The sequence below is a fragment of the Rhipicephalus microplus genome, chromosome X, assembly GCF_043290135.1.
Source record: "Rhipicephalus microplus isolate Deutch F79 chromosome X, USDA_Rmic, whole genome shotgun sequence".
NCBI classification, from domain to species: domain Eukaryota; kingdom Metazoa; phylum Arthropoda; class Arachnida; order Ixodida; family Ixodidae; genus Rhipicephalus; species Rhipicephalus microplus.
The window spans coordinates 372513082-372538200 of NC_134710.1; the positions used below are offsets into that span (position 1 = coordinate 372513082).

General features: G+C 42.0%; 1 protein-coding gene across 1 annotated transcript; it reads right to left on the bottom strand.

The window, feature by feature from the left end:
- Positions 1–5465: 5465 nt before the first annotated feature.
- On the bottom strand, positions 5466–6909 carry LOC119185477 (uncharacterized). The gene is made up of 3 exons (XM_037434476.2): positions 6675–6909; positions 5755–5904; positions 5466–5663 (listed from the first exon to the last, which is right to left on the bottom strand). The coding sequence occupies exons 1-3, from the start codon at positions 6688–6690 to the stop codon at positions 5497–5499; spliced, it is 333 nt and encodes a 110-aa protein (XP_037290373.2). The 5' UTR covers positions 6691–6909; the 3' UTR covers positions 5466–5496.
- Positions 6910–25119: the final 18210 nt, after the last annotated feature.

The window sequence follows — 25119 nt, forward strand, 5'->3', positions numbered from 1 at the left end:
CTAACACCCCCACGTTGTTTAAATTCACACATATACCCAATAAAGTGGCTGGGGGGATAGCTCAGTGGTAGAGCATCGAACGCGTTATTCGAATGTCGCAGGTTCGGTTCCTGCCTACGGCATGTTATCTTCTTTCCACCCAGTTTCTTCACATTCACGTTACGATTCGGTCTAATGACTTATATACTTTCCTCGGCATTATTGTCTGTTAGATCTCGATTAAATTGCTTAAAACTACAGATAAACGAGCCCTTAAGTAAACACACTATATATATATATATATATATATATATATATATATATATATATATATATATATATATATATATATATATATATATATATATATGTATAGAGAGAGAGAGAGAGATAATATTGGGAGGTGCGAGGGGGATGGAGTTAGTGCGAGTGCTTAGTTTATGGTTTTCATAAAATACATTTCATGAAAAGGGAGGATATCAAAAAAGTGTTCATTTTTTCATAAATAAACTTATTTTTGTTTAGAACCGGGTCTTGCGCAAAGCACGGTGCGCATAAGCAGGCATTTTCCCGGGGCATTTTTACGCCTGCTTTAACATTATCCTTTCCCCGTCATGCAAGCGGGTAACGCACTCATGAAGGGACCCGAGGCGACACCGAAGTGTGGTATTTCGAGTAAAAATATGCGTCGTTCGAGTGCTCCGAAACGTCAGCGGCTAATATGTGTTCGCGCATGCTTTATGTCTGCCTTTGTGTTTTTTTCTGTTTACGTTTCTTGCCCCATCACGGTGGTCTAGTGGCTGAAGTATCCGTCTGCTGACCCGCAGATCGCGGTGCCTAATCCCCGCGGCGGCTGCTGAGCTTTCGATGGGGGCGAAAGTGCTGTAGGCTTTTGCGCTCAGATTTGGGTGCAAGGTAAAAAACCATAAGTGATCAAAATTTTCAAAACCTTCGACTACGGCATCTCTCTTAATCATACAGTGGTTTTGGGACGTTAAAGCCTACATATCAATCAAATCAGTGCCTTTATGTTTTGTTTTAACATTACTAGAGGCCAAAAAGTTACTAAACAAAATATAGCTGCCTAGACTTTAACCCAAGCTGAAAGCTTTGGTGTGAAATTCAAGAGACACTACCTTCAGTTTTCGCAGAAAATAATTATTTATTGCGTATTTGACACACTGCTGCGTTATGTATCCCTAAAGTTTGATGGCGGTGTTTAAGTGTAGCAAGTGTTGGTGTTTAACGTCTCAAACCACGATGCGACTATGAAGGGCGCCTTAGTGGTGAACTTCTAAAAGTACGACCCTATGTAGTTTTATAGACCCTATCTCTGTTTACAAACACAAGTGCTGGATGGCTTCTGGTCCTATGTGGTGGCGTAGTCTTGTAGTAATTTATTTATTTATTTATTTATTTGTGAAATACTGCAGGCCAAAAAGGCCCAAGCAGGAGGGGCACAAACACAAACACAATATCAGTACATGAGTGACACAGCTTCACTAAAATACATCTGTGTAAGAGGAGAGCGAGTAGAAGAGAAACATCAAAACAAAGAAAGGACGCGATCAGTACATGAGTAACACAGCTTGACTAAAATACATCTGTGTAGGAGAAGAGCGAGTAGAAGAGAAACATCAAAAAAAAAATCAAGCGATATTGGGAGGGGGGGGGGGTCAAGATTCACAGAATTAAACATTGGGTTCATCAAGATCGAAGGTTTGGAGGAAATCAGAAGGCAAGTTATTCCATTCTGTTACAGTTCTCGGAAAAAAGGAAAACTTAAATAAATCTGTCCGCGCAAAATACGGAGTTAAAGATCGGACATGAGAATGACGAGCTTGCCTGGTCGAAACTGGGGTAACGTAATGTGATGGGTCTAGCCCAAGTTTATTGTTAATTAGTGAGTCCAAGAATTTTAGACGGAGAAGCTGGCGCCGCGATTGTAGCGTCTGGAATTCGTTATCTCGCATTAGTTCAGTAACTGATGTACCACGACCATACTTTGAGTAAATAAAATGCACTGCTCGTCTTTGAATCTTTTCGAGGGAATATATGTTAGACTTAGTTCGGATCCAATACAATACAAGCGTATTCAAGCTTTGGACGTATTAAAGTGTTATAAGCTAATATCTTCACTTGCGACGGGGCGTCTCTGAGTTTGTGCCTTAAAAGACACAGTTTACGGAAAGCCGATGACGAAACATCGGCAATGTGTGCATTCCAGGACAACTTATTCGTTATCGTTATACCTAGGTATTTGTATTGACTGACTTCTTTTAAGGGTTGGCTTTTGGAGGAATAGGAAAACTGAAGGGGATTTTTCTTGTTAGAAATTCGAAGGCAAACAGATTTATCAAAATTGAGCACCATGCCCCATTTGTTACACCACGAAAGAATATTGTTAAGGGCAGTGTCGAGAGCAACCTGGTCATCTGGCGAGTGTACCTCTGTGAAAATAATGCAGTCGTCTGCAAAAAGTCTTATTTTAACCGGATCAGTAATAGCATTAACAATATCATTGCAATAAATTATAAACAGCAGCGGACCTAGAACACTACCCTGCGGTACGCCGGAATCTACTGGGAGATAAGTGGTTATATCAGAAGAAAAGAAAAGAAAGGTGCCGACCCGTAACTGTCTCTCCTTACGAGGACACCTCAACAGGTCAGCAGAGGAATGGGATATGGGGAATAAAAGATATAGGGAAAAGGAAGGAGGGATAAAAAGAATAGAAGGAAAATAGACGGAGAAGAAGCCAGCCAACGAGAGAGAAAAAGAAGGAGATAGGAAAGTGGGGATCCGGTCGAAGCAGTCCAAGGGCGGGGTGCCACAATGCGAGAGCTGCACGGCTTCAGGAGACCGCGGAGGGCGAACCAGTCGGCGGGAGCTACGCTGAAGTCGGAGATCGCGAGGGCACAACCGTCCAGCTTGAAATCCTGCGAGCGAATACAGCAAGCCCTGCACAAGGCAGAGGAAACGTTTAGCCATGTTTCCACGGATTTCGCCGTGCCCACTACATGCCGTGCCCACTAATAGTGACAAACAGAAGCCCTAACGAATAGCCTGTTCCTTTTCAAAAGTTTCCTCCCTTTGTCTGGTAATCATTTCAATTACACTTTCTTTTAAGTTATATACGATATTACAGGAGTTAGTCTATCTTTGAGCGCCTTCCTTTTACCTGAAAGAGCAAAAAAGTCTTTCCTTACTCTAGCACAACTTAAAGCACAAGATTCCTGGTTCGGCGTTAGAGAATAATAAATGAAATTACTGGTAGTTCATTGGATAGCAACACGTGCTGCTGCTATTATTATGTTAAAACCAATCGAAAACGCGATAATGTGCACCTATATCTAAGTACGCTGCCCTGAACGTGTTAATATAGCCTCTATTGAAAAGGCGGGCGCCGTGGCCGGGATTCGATTCCGCGACATGCGGGCAAGCAGCCCAGCAATAACAAGTTTACCGAAAACGCGAAGAACGCACACCTAAATCTGAGTACACTGTCCTCAATGTTCTTTAGCCTCCATTGAAAGGGGTGCCACCACGACCGGGATTCGATTCCGCGACATGCAGGCAAGCAGTCTAGCTATGAAGCGTGGAAGCTTGGGCAAGTTGGTAGGACATAATTGAATTCAGGAACAGCGCAACCTACAAGTAGTTACTTCGTAACTACGGAAGCGAAAAAACAAGGACAGAAAAGAGCGCTGACTTTCAACAAAAACCTTTTTTTTTTTGTTGAAAGTCAGCGCTCTTTTCTGTCTTTGTTTTTTTGCTTCCGTAGTTACGAAGTAACTACTTGTAGGTTGCGCTATTCCTGAATTCAAATCAGTCTAGCAATAGCGAGTTTAAATATAATCTTTTTTTGCGACCTATACTTGCTCTCAAGGCAAGTATATGCTTCAGTTTTTGCGTGTGTGTATTAAATGTGCGCTGTTAGGCCGCTGTTGTGTATGAAACAAAAAAGTAGTTTTGGAATGTGTTGTTCTGTATCCAGTGGTTGTAACTGGCGGATACATGCAAACACATGCCGCATATAATCGTGGCACTATATTAAAACAAGGCGCGTAATTCTTATCAACCTTGCACACTGTCCAGCAGATCGCTTTTAGTCCGCCAACAGGACATATTTCATTGAAGCGCCCATAGCGAGTATACTGTTTCCCAACTATTTTGTTTGTTTTTTGCAAGAAAAAGGCATTAGCATGATTCAGTTCATTTGCACATTGTGCAAGCATGAGCGCGTCGCCTTCTTTTGGACTTTGGTGACCGAGGTCGAAACAGCCAAGTTCTATTTTTCTACCGCGAAAGCTGTTACGAGAACAGAACACAGGTCACGTGTGACACCGTAGTTGTCCACCGCAGCTGCCGGTGTCCGTAACCGATATCGCAAGAAATAAAATAAAAACTCAGTAAATAGATAAAACACCCGAGGCCACAATGGATTCGAACACGGGTCCGCTGCGGGCCATTTCGGTATATTCTACCACTGAGCTCTGCCGCCACTTGGAATTCATATAAAAATGATTTTAGGCAGGCTTGATGTGGGGAAATAAATCCCGCTAATATGAGATTGAGTTGATTGATATGTGGGGTTTAACGTTCCGAAACCACCATATGATTATGAGAGACGCCGTAGTGGAAGGCTCCGGAAATTTCGACCACCTGGGGTTCTTTAACGTACACCCAAATCTGAGAACACGGGCCTACAGCATTTCCGCCTCCATCGTAAATGCAGCCGCCGCAGCCGGGATTCAATCCCGCGACCTTCGGGTAAGCAGCCGAGTACTTTAGCCACTAGACCACCGCGGCGGGGCGTGCTAATATTAGTATTAAAGCGTTTGAGAACATCAAAAGGAACAATAAGGCGTCAAACAATGCGAATCGCGTAAAGAGTGGGTCGTCCAACGATCCAACCCATAACAAAACCTTGTTCTTGTTCACCCATTCTGTGTGGCGCATACCATCTTGATACGCCAGTCTTGATAAGCAAGCTTTGGCTGCACCGCCATCGCTGTTTTCGCTTGGGCAAGATCATTTCAGTGTGACGAAGCAGGCAGATTTTTTTTTATCGAGCGAAACAGTTCAAGTGACTTCATCCTTATAGAATGTTTTTTCTTTGTTTAGACTGAAGCCTCAGATGTCTCATCAAACGCCTAAATTGGCTGAGGGTGTCGCGTCTTCAGCGCCCCTGATGTATAAAATCAAACGAGGAGGTTACCGTATGAGCTCTTGACGTCACACACCACAGAAATTTGTGGCGTCGCATGACGTCATAGGATGACATCGTCGCTTGCTGGAATGTGGGTCAATCGGAGAGGCAGTGTGAAACCAGTTCAGGTGCAAGCCTCTTATTCTGGAGGCAGTGAAAAAAGAAAACACGTTAGGAACACAAAACCTTCTCGATTTCTTTAAAAGAATAGGGGGGGGGTGCGTTGAAAAAGCTTCGGGAAGTAGAAAAGATGGGGGAAGGTCAACTCATCAGCTTATGCGAAAAACAAGATGACGTGTGTGCTTTTATTTAAACTTCAGCACTTTTCCGATGTCGTTTTCAAGCTTGCAGAGCATTTTCATGTCCTCCTCGGAAATTTTAACTTTTTGCTGCTTGGCATCAAGGATGTCTGCCAGCTCTAGCACCTCTTCAAGGACCGCATCGAGTCTTTGCTCCATGGCTTGTCTGTCAACTGCATGAAAGTAAAATGCGCAAGCAGTCATTCTAGGTTCCGCTTCACTTTGCGTACAGTAACAGTAATGTAGTGTGCTAAAATTACTCACACGACAGCATCTCACTTTGAAACATGGAGTTGTACAACTCGAGGACTTTTGACTGTGAATCCTTGTCAGCAGCGCATCTCGTTCTGCCTTTTTGTATCTCCAGCGTGCCTATCAGTTTGCTAACGTCCACTTCTGTTTCATTAATACTGGCTGCAAAAAAGATAAAAAACGTAACGCTTTAGAAGCTACACAAAATTTTGGGTGAACAAAAAGCTGTAAGATAACGAGCGCCCGTTGATAGAACTGCTTGTGCGTACTAGCACAGTCACTAAAAACTGCTGAGGTACTATGGTACGAATCATTGACAACGTGTCTAAACGTAATTTCATTCTTGTTGGGGAATTAAAGCATCTTTTCTGGTTGTTCAACTTGAACAAAAAAAGTTATTTCGCGTATTCGGTCGTCATAAATGCGGACAACTTTTCAGGGCAATAAGGCGAAGGTCACAGAACGAAATCCCTCGTTTTCTACCACCGAAAAATCAGTTTCACAACTGTGCCCTTTAAACGCGAGACATGGAAACTGCTCTTTGTATCACACCAACGAGATGTTTATTTCACTTCATATGCTATCGCCTTGTGTTATTATACGCGTGAAAAAAAGACCTGCCTTTTGCACGTACCTCCAACGCAATAAGAGGTGCTCTGTATGCAACGATGATTACGCGAAGCCACCACTTTCCATACCGGTACGAGACGTGCACCAAACCAGACTACTTCATTTGTGTCGGATTTCTTTTCACGTTTTTTTCACGTCGTTGCCAAAAAGAAAAAAAGTTGTCCGCTTCTACGAGCGAGTATAGCTCACGTCTAGCGTGGAAAGTTGGTCTAGCCTACACAGTTTACATATTTCATGTGAAACGAACGGGTGTTCGTCACGCATGCCAGCTTCCCGGATCCGAAATGCTATTTTGTACTCACTCATTAAGGGAGCCATGACGTTCTTGATCTTACCGATTATGGTTTACTAGCGGAGTTCTGGCTTCCAGCAACGCTGAACGAACGGCAGCAGCACTACCGGAGACTACACAAACGCTACATTCCAGGAGGCGTTGACTGAACAACCACTGGTTCGGGTCGGAACTGGAACACGCGAGTTGCCCTCTGGCTACCAGAGTAAGAACTAAAGTGTGCTATATAATGGGAGAGTGCTCAGAATTGCCGTTAGGCTCCAGCACCAATGTACTGTTGGAAGTGAACCTCAAACACGGTCAATCCACTTGTGGCGCTGCGATCGGTAGTTTGCAATATATCGCCATTTTAGGAGTCAAGCGCAGCTTCACCGAAGTGGTGCAGAAGTAGAATGCTCACTTCCCACTCGAAAGACCCAGGTTCGTATCGCAGCTGCAATGTAGACTTTTTTTTTAATTTTTTGTCATAAATTGTTATAGCTGTATTACTTCTTTTGGTTTCTTAAAAGTGGCTTCAGGGGGTAAATATTGCTACAAAAGTAACTTGAAATGTGAAGTAAAACGAGAAAAAAGGGACAGTGAGCGTGCTTTTTTCCAGCGACCCCGCATGGCATTCAAAGAAAAAGTAAATTTGTCGTAGTCGCAAAGATCTCGGAGCCGTAATTTGTGTTTTCATAGAATGCCGTGCAGTGGCACTAGAAATAGTTATGCTCACTGTTAATTTCTCCTATTTTGCTTCACATTTTATGTTACTGTACGTAGCAATACGTAACAAATGAAGCTAGTTTTAGGAAAGAAATAAAAACATGATGTTAAAAAACGTTATTTATTATTTATTTATTTATTTATTTATTTATTGTACCATCAGGGCCTGAAAGAATTACAGAGGGGAATGATAATACATAAAGATACAGAAAAAAACAACAAAACATGAAGGAAAAAATACAGAGTGGATGGTAAAAACTCCATCAAGACAAATAAAGAAAAGTAGCTGCAGCGAGAATACAAAAAATAACTTTGATAAAAAATTATGCAAACAGTGACAAACATAACTATATTCACAAATTAGCAACTGTTTTACGGAACAAATTAACATCAGTTATGTGAGTCATGCGTAGGAGAAGGCCATTCCAACTGACACAAGTTCCGGGTATGAATGAGAGAGAGATAGACTTTAATAATTTCCGGCAGATTGCTGGGATGGGCTCCCACCTAGGGGCCAACGGAGAGACCGTGTCTCCCGGCAGCTTCCTTGGCCTGCAGGATCGCCCAAAGTTGTTTGTCTAGGCCCGAACTGAGCAGCACAGTCCGCCAACGCGCCCGAAGGTCTTCATTGGAGGCCGCGACCCCAGAATTTCTGACTAATGCTGGACATTCCCATAGGATATGGTCGAGAGTGGCTCTGATGGTACAGTACTGGCATAGAGTCATGAAAACTATTAGAATGACATGATGAAATGAAAATTTATTACAGTGATTAATGCGAGCTGATATATATGAGAGTTTTGTGAGTGAAGTGTTTTTCAGGTAGTTATAGTAAAATTTATGAAAAGAACATAATGATCTTACACACCTGCGATGAAAGAGAGAAGGGAGGTATAAACTTGATTTCATAGCAGTTACACTACTTGTTCGGTGATAGACAGTATGAAACGACAGGGACGGTTTTGCACAGCTTCCAAATAAGAAATGAGTGAATCAATGCCAGTGCTCAAGACATATCTAGAATGTTCTAATTTCGAGTGAGTCAGTGTTTTATAAAGCAGTAATTTCATTGAACTGGGTGAATTAGAACAGTTTCTGTGAAGATACCCAAGCATGCGGTCGGCGTTATTTTTGATATGTATAATATGAGTTTTCCAGGACAGGTTAGAAGAAATGTGAACGCCGAGGTATATGGAAGAGAACACTGCTTCAAGAGCAACATTGTTAATGTGGTAGGTAGGAGGTTCGTTCGAATTCTAAGAAATACGCATGTACTTGCTCTTATTAGTGTTAATTTTCATAGTCGAAGAATGAAACCAATCTAAAACCTCGTTAATGACTGATTGAAGGTAAGAAACGTCGTTAATGTCATTAATTTTACGGCAAATAGCATAATCTGTAGCAAAGAAATTTATTGAAGAAGAAATATTAGTCGGCAAGTCATTTATAGAGATGAGAAAAAGGAATGGCCTGAGAGCGGACCCCTGAGGCTCGTCAGAACGGACAGGTAAGGGATGTGAATCGAAATTATCGACTGTTACAAATTGGGAATGGTTTGAAAAAAAAAAAGCAAAGCAACCACGCAAGTACACTAGGGTTGTGTCAAGATTACATAACTCAAGAAATAGCAGCCCATGCAAGATTTTGTCGAACGTTTTTGAAAAAATCTAAATATATGCAGTTTGCCTGAGATCCGTGATCTAGGATGCAGTGAAGGTCAATTATGAAACATATTAGCTGGGTTTCACATGAAAATGACTTACGTATTCCGTGCTGGGCTGTGCTGAAAAACAAGTTGCATTCTAAAAAGAGACAGGACGAGAGTATATGACGTGCTCCATAATTTCACACGGTATACTGGTGAGGAAAATGGAACGAAAGTTGTCAGGGCAATGTTTACTTCTGGACTTTTGCAGAAGAATCACCCTCCAAATTTTCCAATCACTTGGAAGAAACTCTTTCAAGAGATTGTTCAAACATTTTAGTAAGAATTATGAAACAATACAAGTTGGTGTTAATCAAATATTTGGAGTTAACGTTGTCAATGCCACAGGAAGAGGAAATTTGAAGATTTCGTATAATGCTCTGAATGCCTGGTGCCTCAAAACAACAGAGTCGATGAGAGGAGCATCAAAAACAGGGTAGTCGCAATTATCACATGAACATCATTAAAAAGCCGCTGCGCAAAGACATTGTTTAGAACAGAAGCACGTTCGTCCGATGGAAATGAAACTCCATCAGACGATGTAAGTAGCAATGCGGTGGTGTCCTTCTTCTTAATTACGTTTCAGAACTGTTTAGGATTGTTAATCAGCATAGCAGGCAAAGTGTGGTTTTGGAAGGCATAATTGGCGTTTTTAAACGCATCCTTGTACTCAGCAGCAGCGAGAAAGTAGGAATCTCAGCGCACCTTAGAACCTAACTTTTTTGCAGAGCGATACAAACGTTTCTACACTCTTTTCGAAAATTTATTGAACCAAGGTGATTCACTGTCACACCTCGAAGACTTAAGTGGCACAAAAGCATTAGTAGGACGTTCAACAGTGCTTTTAAACAATTCCCAATTAGTTTCGACAGAACGCAGTGAAAACTCCGGCAGGCATTCATCCACAAAAGTTGACGGTCAATGGTGTTGAAGTTTGCCCGTTTGTAGTCTCTAATGTACTTTACCTGATTAGTGTGCTTGTATAAAGGGACCTCAACATCAAAATGAAGCAAGGAATGATCATTGAGGCCACGTAAATGCAAGACTGAAGAAATAAGATGCGGTAAGTTTGTTAGAAGAAAATCCAAAATACTGTGGTTGAAGTAGTTCAAGTAGGTTTCGTGACAAGCTGTGACAGGTTGGAATCCAAGCAGGCTATTAAACTTACTAAAATCAGTCGAGAAAGAGCTAAGATAAGGCGTTGCACTGTTCCAGACAATAGTGAGGTAGTTGAAGTCCCCAACTAAAAGAATATGAAGGTTGGGAAATCGTACAGCGATCATTTTAGGCGCGTGATGCAATTATTTGATTGATATGTGGGGTCTAACGTCCCAAAACCACCATATGATTATGAGAGACGCTGTAGTGGAGGGCTCCGGAGATTTCGACCACCTAGGGTTCTTTAACGTGCACCCAAAATTAGCACGTGGGTCTACAACATTTCCACCTCCATCAAAAATGCAGCCGCCACAGCTGGGATTCAATCCAGCGACCTGCGGGTCAGCAGCCGAGTACCTTAGCCACTAGACCACCATGGCGGGGCGCGCGTCATGCAATTCGTCAGCGCAAGTTGAACCCGAAGATGGCGGGTGGTAACATATGCCCAAAATAAACTTCTTGAAACTTACACAAAGTTCAACAAAGAATAATTCCGGGTTACTTGGTAAATTTTTGGGCGATGCAACAAAACTATCCGAAACAGCTATTAAAACACCACTACCACACCTTTGGCCTCTATCCAAGCGAAATACGTTAAACCTTTTTCTGCAGTTAAACAGTTCCGCATTCATTACCCTGGAAGAAAGCCATGTTTCAGTTAGTAAAACAACATCGGAATAACAAGAATCGATGGCAGCATCAAGTTCATCTCGCTTTGTTAATATACTTCTTATATTGGTAAAAAGAAAAGAAACAGTTTGCTTTAGCAGGCACCAAACTACTGCCCCTCGCGCATCCCTATGACGTAGGACGCGGTAGAGCGTTGATATCGTGGGTTAACTGCCGATTGTGAACCAGCACGTGAGCGGAGTGAGCAGCCAGCACAGTATGTGACAAGTCACAGATATTCGGGTGAACGTTATCATCAAGTGCTGCCTGTAGCAGAGAACAATTATCCATGAAAACGTGGTCATGAGCAGCACTGTAGCTGTAGATAATGGATTTGTGTGGTTTAACGTCCCAAAACCACCGTATGATTATGAAAGACAGCTTAGTGGAGGGCTCCGGAAATTTCGACCCCCTGGGGTTCCTTAACATGCACCCAAATCTGAGCACACGGGTCTACACTATTTCCGCCTCCATCGGAAATGCAGCCGCCGCAGCCGGAATTCAATCCCGCGACCTGCGGGTCAGCAGCCGAGTACCTTAGCCACTAGACCACCACAGCGGGGCCGTTTTTGAACTTTAAATGCCAAGATCTATTACATTAAATATATCTATTGCCGGTTCTTCATCTTACGTCTTTGAGCGCTATTTCCCTTCGAAGTGCATACGACGTAGCCAATGTGCCCATCGTGTCGCAATGTTCTCCCAGTGACTTTCACCCGAAGGATGATTTTCTGCATTCACGTGCAGTCACCCCTCCACAATGCAGGAAGAGTGCCTCCTAGCCATAAAAACTTTTCAAAAAGCACTGCCTTAACGCCACGCCAGTGGGCAAGTTCTGTTAATTTTGTACACTAAGAAAAGAGAAGTGGCAGAGGCGAAAAGCAGGACAGTGTAGCGGGGAGAGAGACAGATAAAACATTTATTTCTAAAAGCTTGTGAGGGAAAGTGGGAGGGCACCTTTGTCTAGGAACCCTCTGTACTGGACCACCCACGGGGCTCGGACGGCAAGTTGACGCTGGTCGACCAAGTCCGGCTGAGAGATCGCAGCCTTCGACGCCTCACTTAGCAGGTTTGGGTCCGCATCTTCTGCTGCTGCTTGTAGCCTTAGGACGCTTACTTTTCAGGGCAGTAGGAGATGCACCAAAGTGGCAAATTATGACTTGTTTTGGTATTCTAGCTGTATTCGAAAGCTGCTCGTCTGCAAAGTTCATTCGCTCACACATCTGCAGTGAAACTCTTGTGAAATGCCAATGCGATTCCAAAAATATCAGTCGCTTTCTCGCTAGAGTGTTTCACACCCGCAAACACTGGCCAACGGGCTTGTTTAGCGCTCTGAGCTTGCTGAGTGCTTGTTCACCCTAACTTATTCCAGTAAAGAAATCGCAATGCGGGATAATCGCGCCTTGAATTAAGCTGTATGGCGTACAAAAAAATTAATTAGGTTGTACGGCGTACAGAGGGAAAAAGACAAACGACCAAAAGGAAAGGTACACTGCAAACCATTTCCCATTTTAAAGGTGTATTTTTGATAAATCACCCATCTCACACCTATTTTTTCTGCCAAAATTATTCGAAAGGGTGTAATCTACTTCAACTCACCCTTTGTAAACCAATTTGTGATTTTTGGTTGTACTAGAGGCGTATGTTCACAAATTATACCCAAATGTGTTTCCTTGGATGTTACACCTATCACACATGTTTATATTTTAAAGCATCAATACACATCAAATTTGCCATGCAATCAATATGCAATCAACTTGCATGGCAAATTTTTGATGAAAATCGATGTTCCAGCATTTGTGTTCATTTCACATTTCAATCGCTAACAAATATCGCGCTATATACAACATTTATTATACCACCTCCTATTTACATAAATCAGAAGATTCCTATGATGTTCAACGACTTAATTCATGGGTTGACTTTGTGTGATCCTTACTTAAATATTGCTGCCGGTAGTGTCCATTCATCACTAATTTTCACTGAGACATCGGTAAAAGAGATATAGGTTGCGCCTAAACATAACATCAAACGATTACACACTGTTTTCGACATCGTTCGAGTTTTCTTATTGGAAATCACACCAAGATTTTCTTAGCAGAGCACCTGTTTCATTTACAATAGGATCCACATATTTCTTCACAGTGAAGTATTTCACATCAATCCACATGTCGCTGCTTTATTCAGTGAATGATATTTAGGTCTATAATCAGCTCAAACTGAATTTATGCAGCATGCGTATTGCCATGGAACTGGACATTTTTATATATAACTGCCTGAGCTCACTCTGCTGCTGCTGCTGTGCATGCATGCCGTGCCACAGCACATGTTTGTTTGACGCACATCCGCTAAGCACGGGTGAACTCGTCCTATGGGACGCACCACTCTGTGGGCACTTACTGCTTTTTTTCTGATAGAAATGTTTGATTGATTGATTTATTGATTAATTGATATGTGTGGTTTAACGTCCCAAAACCACCACATGATTATGAGAGACGGCGTAGTGGAGGGCTCCGGAAATTTCGATCACCTGGGTTTCTTTAACGTGCACCTAAATATGAGCACTTGGGCCTTCACCATTTCCGCCTCCATCGGAATCGCAGCCGCCGCAGCCGGGATTCGATCCCACAACCTGCGGGTCCGCATCTGAGTACCTTAGCCACTAGACCACCATGGCGGGCCTGATAGGAATGCTTGCGGGTCGAACAATATACGCGTGAACGATCGCAGTCGACACTAGCGCACTGCACTCGTGCCAAAAGGAGGGAGAGCAGTTGACTAATTGCGGCATTGTAATTGACAGCCATTACTATGGCGTCACAATGCACTGATATATCGCACATTCATATGCTCGCACGAAATTTAACACATGAAATAAAAGCAAGCTTCTTTCATACTTTGTCGGTAAAAAAGCATACTTTCAAGGTTCTTATCAGCGATTGCTGAATTGAAAATAAGCTGATAGCACAGCATTGTTGTTGCTAGGATTTATGCATGCAGGGGGATAGAATGAGAAATGAAAGGATCTGAACTATCTGTATGTACATTTTGCCGATGATTGCATACGTGCGGATCCAGATCAGGAGCTTTTTTTTTCGAAATGTGCCAAATCCTGACCCAATGTAGCTGTCACAGTGCTCTATTGGCTCATACATTCTCTCAACTTTCTTTTAAAACAGTAATACTAAAACATTATTTATGATTAGTAATGTAATGTTACTGCTGTAGAAGAAAGTTGATAGCATGTATGTATGTGCCAACGCAACGTTATTTGAGCTTGTTTGGTTCTAGATTTGGCCCCTTGTGAAAAAAAAAAAGCTCCTCAAATGAACGTAAAAAGGAGGCAGAGGTGTGTCGAATACGGAATACCCCCCCCCCCTTCCTCACTACCCTTCTCTTACTACCTAATTATATCTATGATGCCCATGTAGCAAACTTTAACTCCGAGTTGCCGAAACAATGGCGCAATGACGCTTCACTCGGAAAAGGAAAATGTGCATCTCGAAGGCTGCGCATTTGCCGCCTGCACACATCAGCGGCAAAAAAAAACAGGGCTCTAAAGCTGCGTCAGCAAATAAATATGTGGTCTAACTTAAAATATTACACTATATACTGGTTGCTTGACAGTTTAGAATCGGTATAAACAAACAGTGCTGCAATAAAGTTCAGTTTCAGTATTGACGTATCGGGGCAATTGCGCATCGCCGTCGTCAACAGGCAGACTTTCAATTAGGTGGTGCCTTGTGTGCGTGTTTGCTGCAGGCTGATGGCGGTAGATTGTTTTACCATTCACTTACTTTATCCTAGATGTGTACTTCTACGGCTTGCATGGCGTAGCTCGTGCGAACAAAAGATATAGTTCTTGTCACTGCAATATCCGAATCCGTGGCGCGTCGGCAAGTACGGAAATAAAGTATCTTGATGCCCGCTCCTTCCTCAGAGTGAAGACATCTGCGGCGGCCGCCATCACTCCCGCTGCATACAGGTTTTGCTCTGGCGTGTACTTGCCCCTAGCTCAATGCGAATGGTAGTAGCCCTGAGGAACTCACCATCCAGGCAAAACATGCCAAACAAAGCCGACACGTGAGCATTACAGCTTGGCCAAGGCGCTGCAGGCACTGCAATGGCAGACAGAGCCGTACAAAAGGTGGCAGCACCCTGAGCGGTGGCGCGCGCATCAAGGCACCCTATACGGAAGAACGACTTCGGTGCAGTGTAGTGCATCTTCTCTGTTAACGACTTTCGTTGAAACTTTTGCACGCCGTAAGTTGAGTGTTTCCGATGAAGCATTCAACGCAGTGTATGCCGGGAGCTACATGGAGAACGCTTTTGGATTTGGTGCTATTGCTGAAAAGGTAAGCTTTCGTGCTTGCGAGCAACGAAGTGCATAAGGGCGTGCCTACCAACTCCCGATTTTCCCGCGATGCTCCTGAATGCCGCCGAACTCTGGCAGTACGGGCGTGGCGATGAGTAACCCGAAACGTCGCCCTTGCTACCCAAGAGAAATAACTATAACAAATGAGAGCGTTTCCGCGCCGTCGCGCACTCCATGAAAGCGTTTCGTGGCTTTCTTTTCTCGCAATCGTTTAACCACAACACTGCTGTTATCTCGAAGGGCGCCCAGAAGCGTGCGCTACGGCCCATTTTGTGAACATCGTGGCAACCTCGCTCGAGGACCGCGATGACGCCGTTGACATTTCACCAAGCTACCATCCAAGCATCCGAACAAATCTTCGATAAATGGATCAACGTTTCGCTGTTCACATGGGTGAAGTTTCGTATTTGCACGAAGCGACCATCTGTCGGCATGGGCAGTTGTGACCTTCGCCCGCTGTGGGCTTATCAGCGGCAATGTCTCTACACTCGCAGCGTTTGTGAACCCGTTGTGGCACACGTATTAAAAAAAAACGGAATGTACCGCGTGCAGATATACTGTACGTGCGCGGCAGTGGGTGAAAGTAGGGGGTTGGGTTGAGCGAGAGCGAGCCGAGGTGGTAGAAAGAGATGGCATAATCATAAAAACAAAAAAGATCAACGGGGAAGGAGGCGCCAGTTGTCGGTTAGCGGGACTACAGTGGACAGATGTAGGAATGCGTTTATTACGCTGGAGAAAACAAAATGCAGATTTTGACGACTGAAATTAGGGGTGCGTTAATAATACGAGTAAATACGCTTTTTAAAGCAACAATTCAAAAACATTTAAAAATCGTATCGGTGCTCCTTTGATGCCTGTGCTTTGAAGCGCCGTGACATGCGTTTTGTTAGAAATCATGCATCTAACCAAAGAGAATACATGTACCTTATTTGGTCAGCAAATTGTGCATTATTTTTGCGTTGTTAGGACAACTTATATCTATACTTGTATATCGTAAATAATCAGGCTATAGAAATACTGATCTGCTTCGGGAAGGGCTTGAACAGCCACACTTAGTTGCACACATCATCGTTTTGCATTTCCGCACCGTTGTACTGCGCCGCATAGAATTTTACAGTAGAATAGAATATGTCAGCATATTTTGGTGCATGGTTTCGGCGCTGTGGTTACATGAAAGTTTAGCCAAACTGTACCAACACACACCCATAAAAAACCTTCAGTTACACTGATACAGCACAGGTGATAAGAAAGTATGCATAGCTAGCCGCTACAGGACACGCTCACGAAAAAAAATTGAGGATGACGACACAGGTAACTGTGGATGAAAGAAGGCAGACCTAACAGCACTTGTCTCTTTCACGCGTTTTGTCTGTGCATGTTTCATCCTTATAAATGTAAATAAACTGATTAACTAATAAGTCATCTATGCGTTTATTCTTGTTAGCGTCTTCTGCAATAAATTGTGCAACTTTTTGCAATACATATTTAATATCTAGCAGTTCACAGCTTATTGAACATCTGTTTAACTTACTTGTGATACATTATTTGTTGCATGGCTATTTTCATCAATTAAAAGAAAATTTTACCTGCAAAAGGACTGCTTATGCATGCACTTGAAGAAGAATAAGATTAGCATGTTTTATTGATTTTTGATAGTAGTCAGCGTCAGTAGTCAACTTCTGAAAGACAGATTATATACAGTGTACCAAATTTATGTACCTGGAGCAGAAATTTACAAGGGAGCTTCCACAAATACACTGTGCTGTGTTTCCAGCAGTAACCGTATAAGCGCTGTTAATCCCCTCTCATTTTGGCTTGCTCGATGTTTTATGCTAGGTTCACACAGTAGATTCAACATCTGTGATGTTTACTTGTCTACAAAAGGATCCTTCAAGGCAAATTATTAGTAATGTCAATGTCTTGTTTGAATTGGTTTATATTTTCGTATGAACCTGTTGCAGTGGCCCATTGTTTAGGGTATTCTAGCTAAGCAAAAAATCTTTGTGTGGAGGCTGAAATTGCTGTAAAGGCTGAAATTTGAGCGCCTGGTATATTTCAATGAACCATGGAGTAGACTCAGTCATGGCACTTGCATTCACGCGCTACTATGCACAGATGTATGTAAACATAAAAGTGAATAGTGGTAAAGCTGAAGTGGGGAAGCTAGAGTTTCTATTATAGGATGCATCATAATATTGTTCCGAATATTTTTAAATGCTTACTTTATTGTTGCGCATGTCTTACATGCATAATGTTTAAAGTACAGCACACCGCGTACGGTCCACAGTAGACTGGGTGCTGCCAATGACATGTACGCTTCATCACAACCTGAAAGCCGCTGTTCCTTGCTCAGGACCTCACTCAAAAGGTTGCAGCAGTGGTGGATGCTACTCTTAGGGTGCACCAAATCTCTTGTACATTTTTGGAACATTACACTGATGCGAAAGCTTTCATTTCAAGCTATGTGACCTACCTACTTACTTTTTTTAAAATGAGATTCACTTTATCAAAATATTCACCGCAGTACGTGTAAAAAACTGTGTACAGATGCATAATGTTAACAGAATTGTATGATAAAGTGGAGATGGCCTAGATGTCTCCAACTCAAAAGGTTGATTCACTAATAGCGTGTCGTGAATTCAGCAGAAACTCGTCAGTTTATTAAGCCCTCTATTTACCATAAAACCTATTGAAAGTACCTCCTCTCGGGTACTGTATAACCCTGCTTTTTTCACAGTCCTAGGCCGCCTGCACGTGCTGTAGTTGTTAACATGTGAAGCAATGGCATTCATATCTAGTATAACTTGCTGTTGTTATAGTTGGTGCATGTCTGAAATAACTATTAGTCAATTTGTCGTCAAAATTACGACCATACAAACGAATAAAACACATAAACAGGACGTGTGCTCATTTGCAACTCTTTATTCCTTGAGAAAACAGGCTGATATAAACCAAGTTCTCGTAAACGCATGTGCAACGTTTTCAGGCCGTCGCTTATCCAATCACGCTATAAGACACAGGGTCATTATGCCAAACATCCCAGCAATTTTGGCAACCATCTCAGATGTATTTGTAAAAATTGTAAAAAAAAATGTAAAACAGTGAACTGCTAGATTATTTCGAGAAGAAAAAATTCGTTGGTCACGCGGCTGCCTTGTGAACTTCCGGAAATGTCGTTTGAGTGTTGTTTGTGGAAAATTTTATTTTAAAAGTACCGCTCCTTCATCTTGGCTGAACAGCGCACATGGGACGAGGGTGGAAGAAAAAAAACACAGACAAGCGCTGACTCGCAACTAACATTTGTTCGGCAAAGAAATAGATGATATACAGGTAACGTGCTCCTTAACAGAAAATGCATAAAACACTAAACAGCAAAAACAGCCTAACACACCGCAAGGAAGAGAAAAATATTATATTTTTGGTATCATCTTTTGCATTGGCTAGACAGATAGTTGAATTCTGCGTCACTGAGTGCAATTGACGGCACGCCGACACACTTATAATTCTTTCTTCAGATGTGGAAGGCTTCAATCACTTCTCTTGCTAGTTGATTTCTATGACGTGACAGTATCATCTGTTTCTTTCCCAAATAATTGTTAGTTGCGAGTCAGCGCTTGTCTGAGTTTTTTCTCCCGTCCTCATCCCGTGTGCGCTGTTCAGCCAAGATGAACCCATACCAACTCGCTCAAGCTTCCATTATTATACCGCTTCTTCCTTCTATACCGCATTTGTTGTACGTGTTAAGTAAATGTGCTTGTGTGAGGTGTTTGAAGCTCGGTAATATTAGTGCAATTTTTCTGGCACATTTTCCTCCAAGAATGTAGCCAAAGTGTGCTATGTTTGCATTTCTTCTATTGTAATACTGCACTTTGTATGAATATTTGAGTAGTGATTACTAACTTCGCTGAAGGTATATTTTAAGAAACATTATTTTTGAACCTTTTAAGCTGGTAAATTTTACGAGAACAAAAATCACAAATTCCGCAAAATTGTCATTTTTGTCCATATTGAAAGGCAACTTTCACCATGTGATGGTCCAAATAAACATCACCTCTATACGTCAGTCGAAACCAAATGGACAATTCTTTTCATGTGACAAACCTTATCGTTACATATTTTGTTTCAAGAAAGAAAATAATTTTAGAAATTTCTAATTGGTGCCTGTGTTCCCATTTCGTCATAGGACCACTGCCTGTCTGAAATTCCCCTTGCCATGAATGGGAAATTTCAGAAATATTTTTCTTCCTTAAAACGAAAAATGTAATAATAGGATTTGCCGTATGAAAATAACTTTTTATTTGCTCACGAGTTAGGTATAAAGGTGATTTTTAATTGGACCACCACTTAGAGCAAATTGCGTCTCACCTGTCTATGTGTTGCTTCTGTCTATGTTTCTTCTGTTTCATTTTCGTGTTCTTCTGACTGTTTCTTCTGTGTAGACCTATCCTGTCTATGTGTTTTCTTCGTTTATGTGGTGGTGGTTTTAGTGCGAAATTGACTATTCGATTCAGAAATTCATATCTATTCACAGCAAATGTTTATTGTCTGTAGAGCAGAATTACATCTTACTTTCGTATTCATACTTGCGTGTCAGGAGTGCAACAGCTGAGCCAATTGTGTTAACTGAATACAATTTCTTATTTTTGCACAAAGCTAGTCTAAAGTACCCAACGAGCCTCATCTCCTTATTATTATAATTTATATAAAAAATATAAAATCCAATTATCACCGTACGTTTGTGCATCATAATCCAACCTATTACAGAGGCCCAAACCATAACCAGAAATTCTACTTCAATATACCCTAACTTCTCGACAAAAGAAAAAAAAAAGTAGAGTGGCTTAAAAAAATTAACTCTGGACCTCCTTCTAAGATATGCATAACGCTTTTTAAGCCACTTTTGGCACAGTACAGGTTTGCTCAGCAGAAAAGCGCTCTATAATTTAGAAGTGGCTACTAGTACTTGCTGTCACAGGACAGCAAACATTTTTTCCCTTAATTACAAATGCATGCAGATGCCTTACAGTAACAAGTACTAGTATGAGGGCTGCCGTCAGGAAATTAGTTGCAGTCTTTTAAAGTGATATATGAAGTTTCTGTGGCCTTAAAAAACTACAAACATAATTGTATGCCACCTTTTTTTTCTTTTCGCCACTTCATTCAGCTCCTTCTTTACAGATCTCCCGAATTTCAGGGTTGCCTATCAGTTTGACAAGCTCGGCAAACGCTAATGTGAGCTTCAACCTTGTTTGTGCTGTGGGACAGCTTAAGAGACTTTTTTTTTTTCAAATAGCCGCGCTCTTGTGTATTTTGAATGAATTAGCTGGCTGATGTTTAATTTTCACATATATTTTTCTGTTCTGAAATTCAGTCTGATTTGTTATACTACTACAAGTTTGAAATTTCAGGCTGAAACCTGTTCTAAAACATTGCTCCAGATCATAACTTGGCGGCTCCATCCCTGCTAGTTATAACTGGTTTGCGCCTTGTCTGTGTATAGAACAGTTTTTATTTTTTCGGGCCATAAGTTTGCAGCACTCGCTTTACCTACAGTAACTGGTTATTTTTTCACCCTGCTTTCGCGTGTTCATTTGATGTTGTTTGATACTGCATTGTTTCACGGCGACATGTTATTATTTGATGTGCTCAATATTTTACATTTTTACATCAAGTATTTTGCATGGTTATGATGTGATGATACTGTCAAGCCATTGTAATTGTGCTTGTTGTTTTCACTCCGGTATTATTGTTTCTCCAGTATTCTGCATGTCTGAACACACAAGAGATATCGTGAAATGAAAATGCATTTTCAAGACTGTCTGGTTGTTTTATTCATTAGAATATTCCTAGGCTTGCATGTTATGCATCAGGCATGCCATGACACATGCAAACTGTGCCGTTTATTGTGAAAATAGCTGTGTCTTCTCATATGATATTTCAGTATACTAAAGAAATAGGACATCCTTCATTGTACTAGTGTTCTTGCTGTTTGTATGCTTCGCTGCACTGTACTTGCGCATTGCAATGAAACATATTAAAACCCGTTCTTCATTTTAAAGTGTAAATACAGGCTCTTCTGCTGTACTTTGACACATATGCCTTAGTCGTTAGTGCTCCATGTCATGCCATTCACGTCTGGTTTCCTGTATTCTTCGATAGAAAATGGGATTCCGCTCTGCAGCTTCTAAAATGCCTTTGAATAGGCTCTGAATAGGCTTTGAATTTCTCTGAAGCCTGTATGAGTTCTGTGTTGAATAAAGTAAAGCTTTATTTTATCTTACACTATTGGATAACTGTTTGAATGCTGTGTTATATATGACAACTTATTTTGAGTGATGCCTTCGTATTCAGCTACGATTACATTTTATATGTAAGACCCATATATGCTGTGCTTCATATGTACTATAAAAACAGTGCTAAGGCCAGGATTTTTCCACTGTGGCAGGAGCCACTATGAAAAGACGTCTGCCCATGGAATGTCAAGCTATATAGGGTAAGCTTTCTAGTGCCTCCACGGGAGCCTACTGGAAGGGGGTCACGCTCGAACAATGATCATTTCGCATGGGTGTTGGGGTGTATTTTTTCATGAACACTCACATGTTTTTCGACATTTGTATGTGTTACACCCCCTCAACACTTTTGTCAATTGGGTGTAATATCCCTATTACACCCCCCCCCTTTTTGGCCCTTTGGACGTATTTTTGCTCTTACACCCTCAAAAACTGTTCATGCCCTAGGATTGAAGTTCGACAATACACCCAATATATAGGTGTAGTCGTGCTTGTTACACCCATTTAGTAGGGTGTAGGGGTGTGAGTTTTGTACAGCATATTGCACCTATATGAGCGCAATTCGGTTTACAGTTTAGGGACATGTGCTGATGAAAAACAAAAAAGCTATTATACAACTGTTCATTTAAAAAATACGCTTGCTCATTTATTTACTGTATTATTTTCGCACCGATTTGAGCGAGCACCTTTTTTCCGTCACCACATTATCAAATATATTAAACTCGATGCTGAAAAAATAGCAGTTTTTGCAATAGTTCCTGTTGAAAATACAGAAAGTTAGTAAATTCGAACAACTTTTTGCTCTATCAGCAGAAAAATATTTAAATCAGTAGGTATACTGATAAATCAGCAGCCTTGGCAACACTGAGTTACAATAAAAAAGAAAAACCCAAGATCTATAGTAGTGATTTGAACACGGGCCTTTCGATTGGGAATCGAGCATTCCAACTCTGCACTACTTTGGTAGATCCGCGCGCGGCTCTTAAACGACGACATATTGCAGACTATACCGATCACAGCGCCATAACCAGATTGACCCTGTTTGGGCTTCACTTTAAAAAGCTCGTTCTGGGCACTCCCCTGTTCTAGTACACTCTAGTGAGAACACGGTGGTGGCACCACCTACGTAAGAATTTGGTGCTCGGAGGTGACCAAAAAAAGCCTAAAGTGATTAAAACGGTGTAAATACATTTCTATGTTATTGCATAATCAATGACATATAAATGCATCTATATGTTATTGCATCTCTCCCAGCCTCATGCACACGCATAAGCCAGAGTCGGCGTCTGAGAGCTTCTATATCTTATACCAAATTGCTTCAAAATTTAAGCATGCAAACCATACCCATAATTGAGATGGCAAAATAGAATGATAACAATTAATCGAGGAGGATATCTACAGTCCGCTTAACGTGGCGGAACAGAACGGCGAATGAAAAGATGTCAGTACTGATGAGAGTACAAATGTGAACTAAGTATGTTTGACTCGAGATAAGAGGACCCCTGAAAGCGACAGTTATATGCGTGATATTTTTATAGTAATTTGAAGTTTGTGCTTTGTAATCCCAAAATTGAATCGTGAATGCTCTAACGCACTATATAATTAATGCAATTGTCTTTACTCAGATTGGTTTTTCACCAGTTCGAAACGCTCCGCCTGAATACCTAAAGAAACTCGCGCCTCAAAGCGGGGCAGCGCCTGAGACTATGCGCGCTCAAGCTTAGGTGACGCTGCTTTCGAAAAGGAGGACGCCCAGGCGGAAAAGCATGAGACGGTTTGAGTGGTCTGAACGTGTCACCCTCAGAAAAAAAAAACAGAACCACCTTGAGAGCAGATAACAAAAAATAAGAGGGTGGACCACAATATTCTTCGCTGGGGCTTGGTCGGGGTAATGTAGAGCCCTGCAAATGCTCTCTGACGCCATAAATATTTGCTTGAACTTTGCAACGTCACGGGGGGGCACCTATCTACGTCAAACCTAAGGAATTGTCGATTGGTCCTGAATACTCGAATTAGCAGGCACCCTTACTTTAAAACCAAACTAAACTATCTTAAAAGCAACGCTTGTCTATAATAATCGATCAGACGTGGTCCCGCATGCAGGATTATCAAACAACAGAAGCACTCAACGTTCCATCCAGCCAGGGCATGCATTCAAGCTGGCGAACAGCTCGAGCCGACCAGATGGAGGTGTCCGAGAAGGTTTCGTGCCGACGCTGTATAGACAAGAGTATCTGAACACTCTTGAGATGCCAGGAAGATTGAATCTTCATTGACATCGAACGCACGCCTCTTATCGCGTGCTAGAAACGCAAAATTGACGCGCCCGGCATTTCACTTTAACAGAACACTAAAGTTTCAAATTTGGTATCAGGGGTCCTTTAGGGGAAAGTGTAAGAGTTGGGCGGTTTACATAACACACAAAGCAGGCGTAGGCAACCAGTTGGCCACTAAATGAACATAAAGGATATTCTTGGTAACTTTTAATGGGAAACTGATCTTGTTAGTACGGGCTGAGAGTTCACTATAGGATGTATGCTCTCTCAGTTCTTTAACAATATCAAGCAAGCGCTGAGATTACGCTGACCGCTGGATACGACAACTTTCAGTATTCTTGTTAAAGGAGCCCTGACATCGAATTTCAAAATCATGGTGTGCCCTTTCTGTGATTGCTCGGTGTGTGCAGGTCGTCTTGGCGAAATTTGAATCGAATCCGTCGTGTGGAAATTATTTCATTTCGACGGCAAAGAGCATACTAGACTTTAATAAAGATAGAGTGCCCTGCGACATCGACACTAGTGCTACGTGTTCAGTGTGATACATTCGACATATACCATCCTGAGTGACGATGCACTAGTAGTGATGACTTCTACGATCCGAGTGTTCTCGTCGTGGCACCAACTGGTACCGAAGCCTGGATACGCACTTGCTCGACACGCCTGATCTTCGTCGCACCGCTTTCAATCATTTCGTGAACATGCCAGGATGACACCATCTTTAAAAAAAACGGCCAAAGAAAAGAGCTTAATTGAACGTCTGCTTATCGGTCAGCATGTTGGAGAACCATTGTTTGCTGCAGTCGTCTCGTTCGAAGCGCGGAAAAAATGCAATGAGGGTGTCTCGTCCAACACGTATATTTTACTCGCCAACACGACCACAAGCTATCAATGTGGAACAGCGTATAGACAAATACCATCGCTGGCAAGTAACACGCAGTATCGTTGAATTCTAGTGCTATGTACCACTATAACCGCGAGAGTCTCGATAGGTGGAGCCATCTGGAGGCGCAAAAAAAAAAACTTGGCCAGCAGGGAACGTATTCTATTGCTCCGCTGATGCTCATTTCCGATGGCGATATTCCATTGACCCTTTTGCGTATACCTGAATGCCGTGCCTGCCAAAACACACCAATATAGCTAACCAAGACACACGAGGGAATATGGCATCCTCAGCACCTCCTCAGTGCTGCTTGGAACGGCGTCCAATTTGAAATCACTGTTCTGTAAAGGATCGATCGAAGCGAAAATAATTCGCGACGTCGTGAATCGCAAAG

What these genes read in the sequence shown, in the direction of transcription:
- LOC119185477 (XM_037434476.2), bottom strand. An exon ending in TCAAAGTGAGATGCTGTCGT is followed by an intron (nt 5,664 to 5,754) that starts GTGAGTAATTTT and finishes ACTTTCATGCAG; the next exon opens with TTGACAGACAAGCCATGGAG.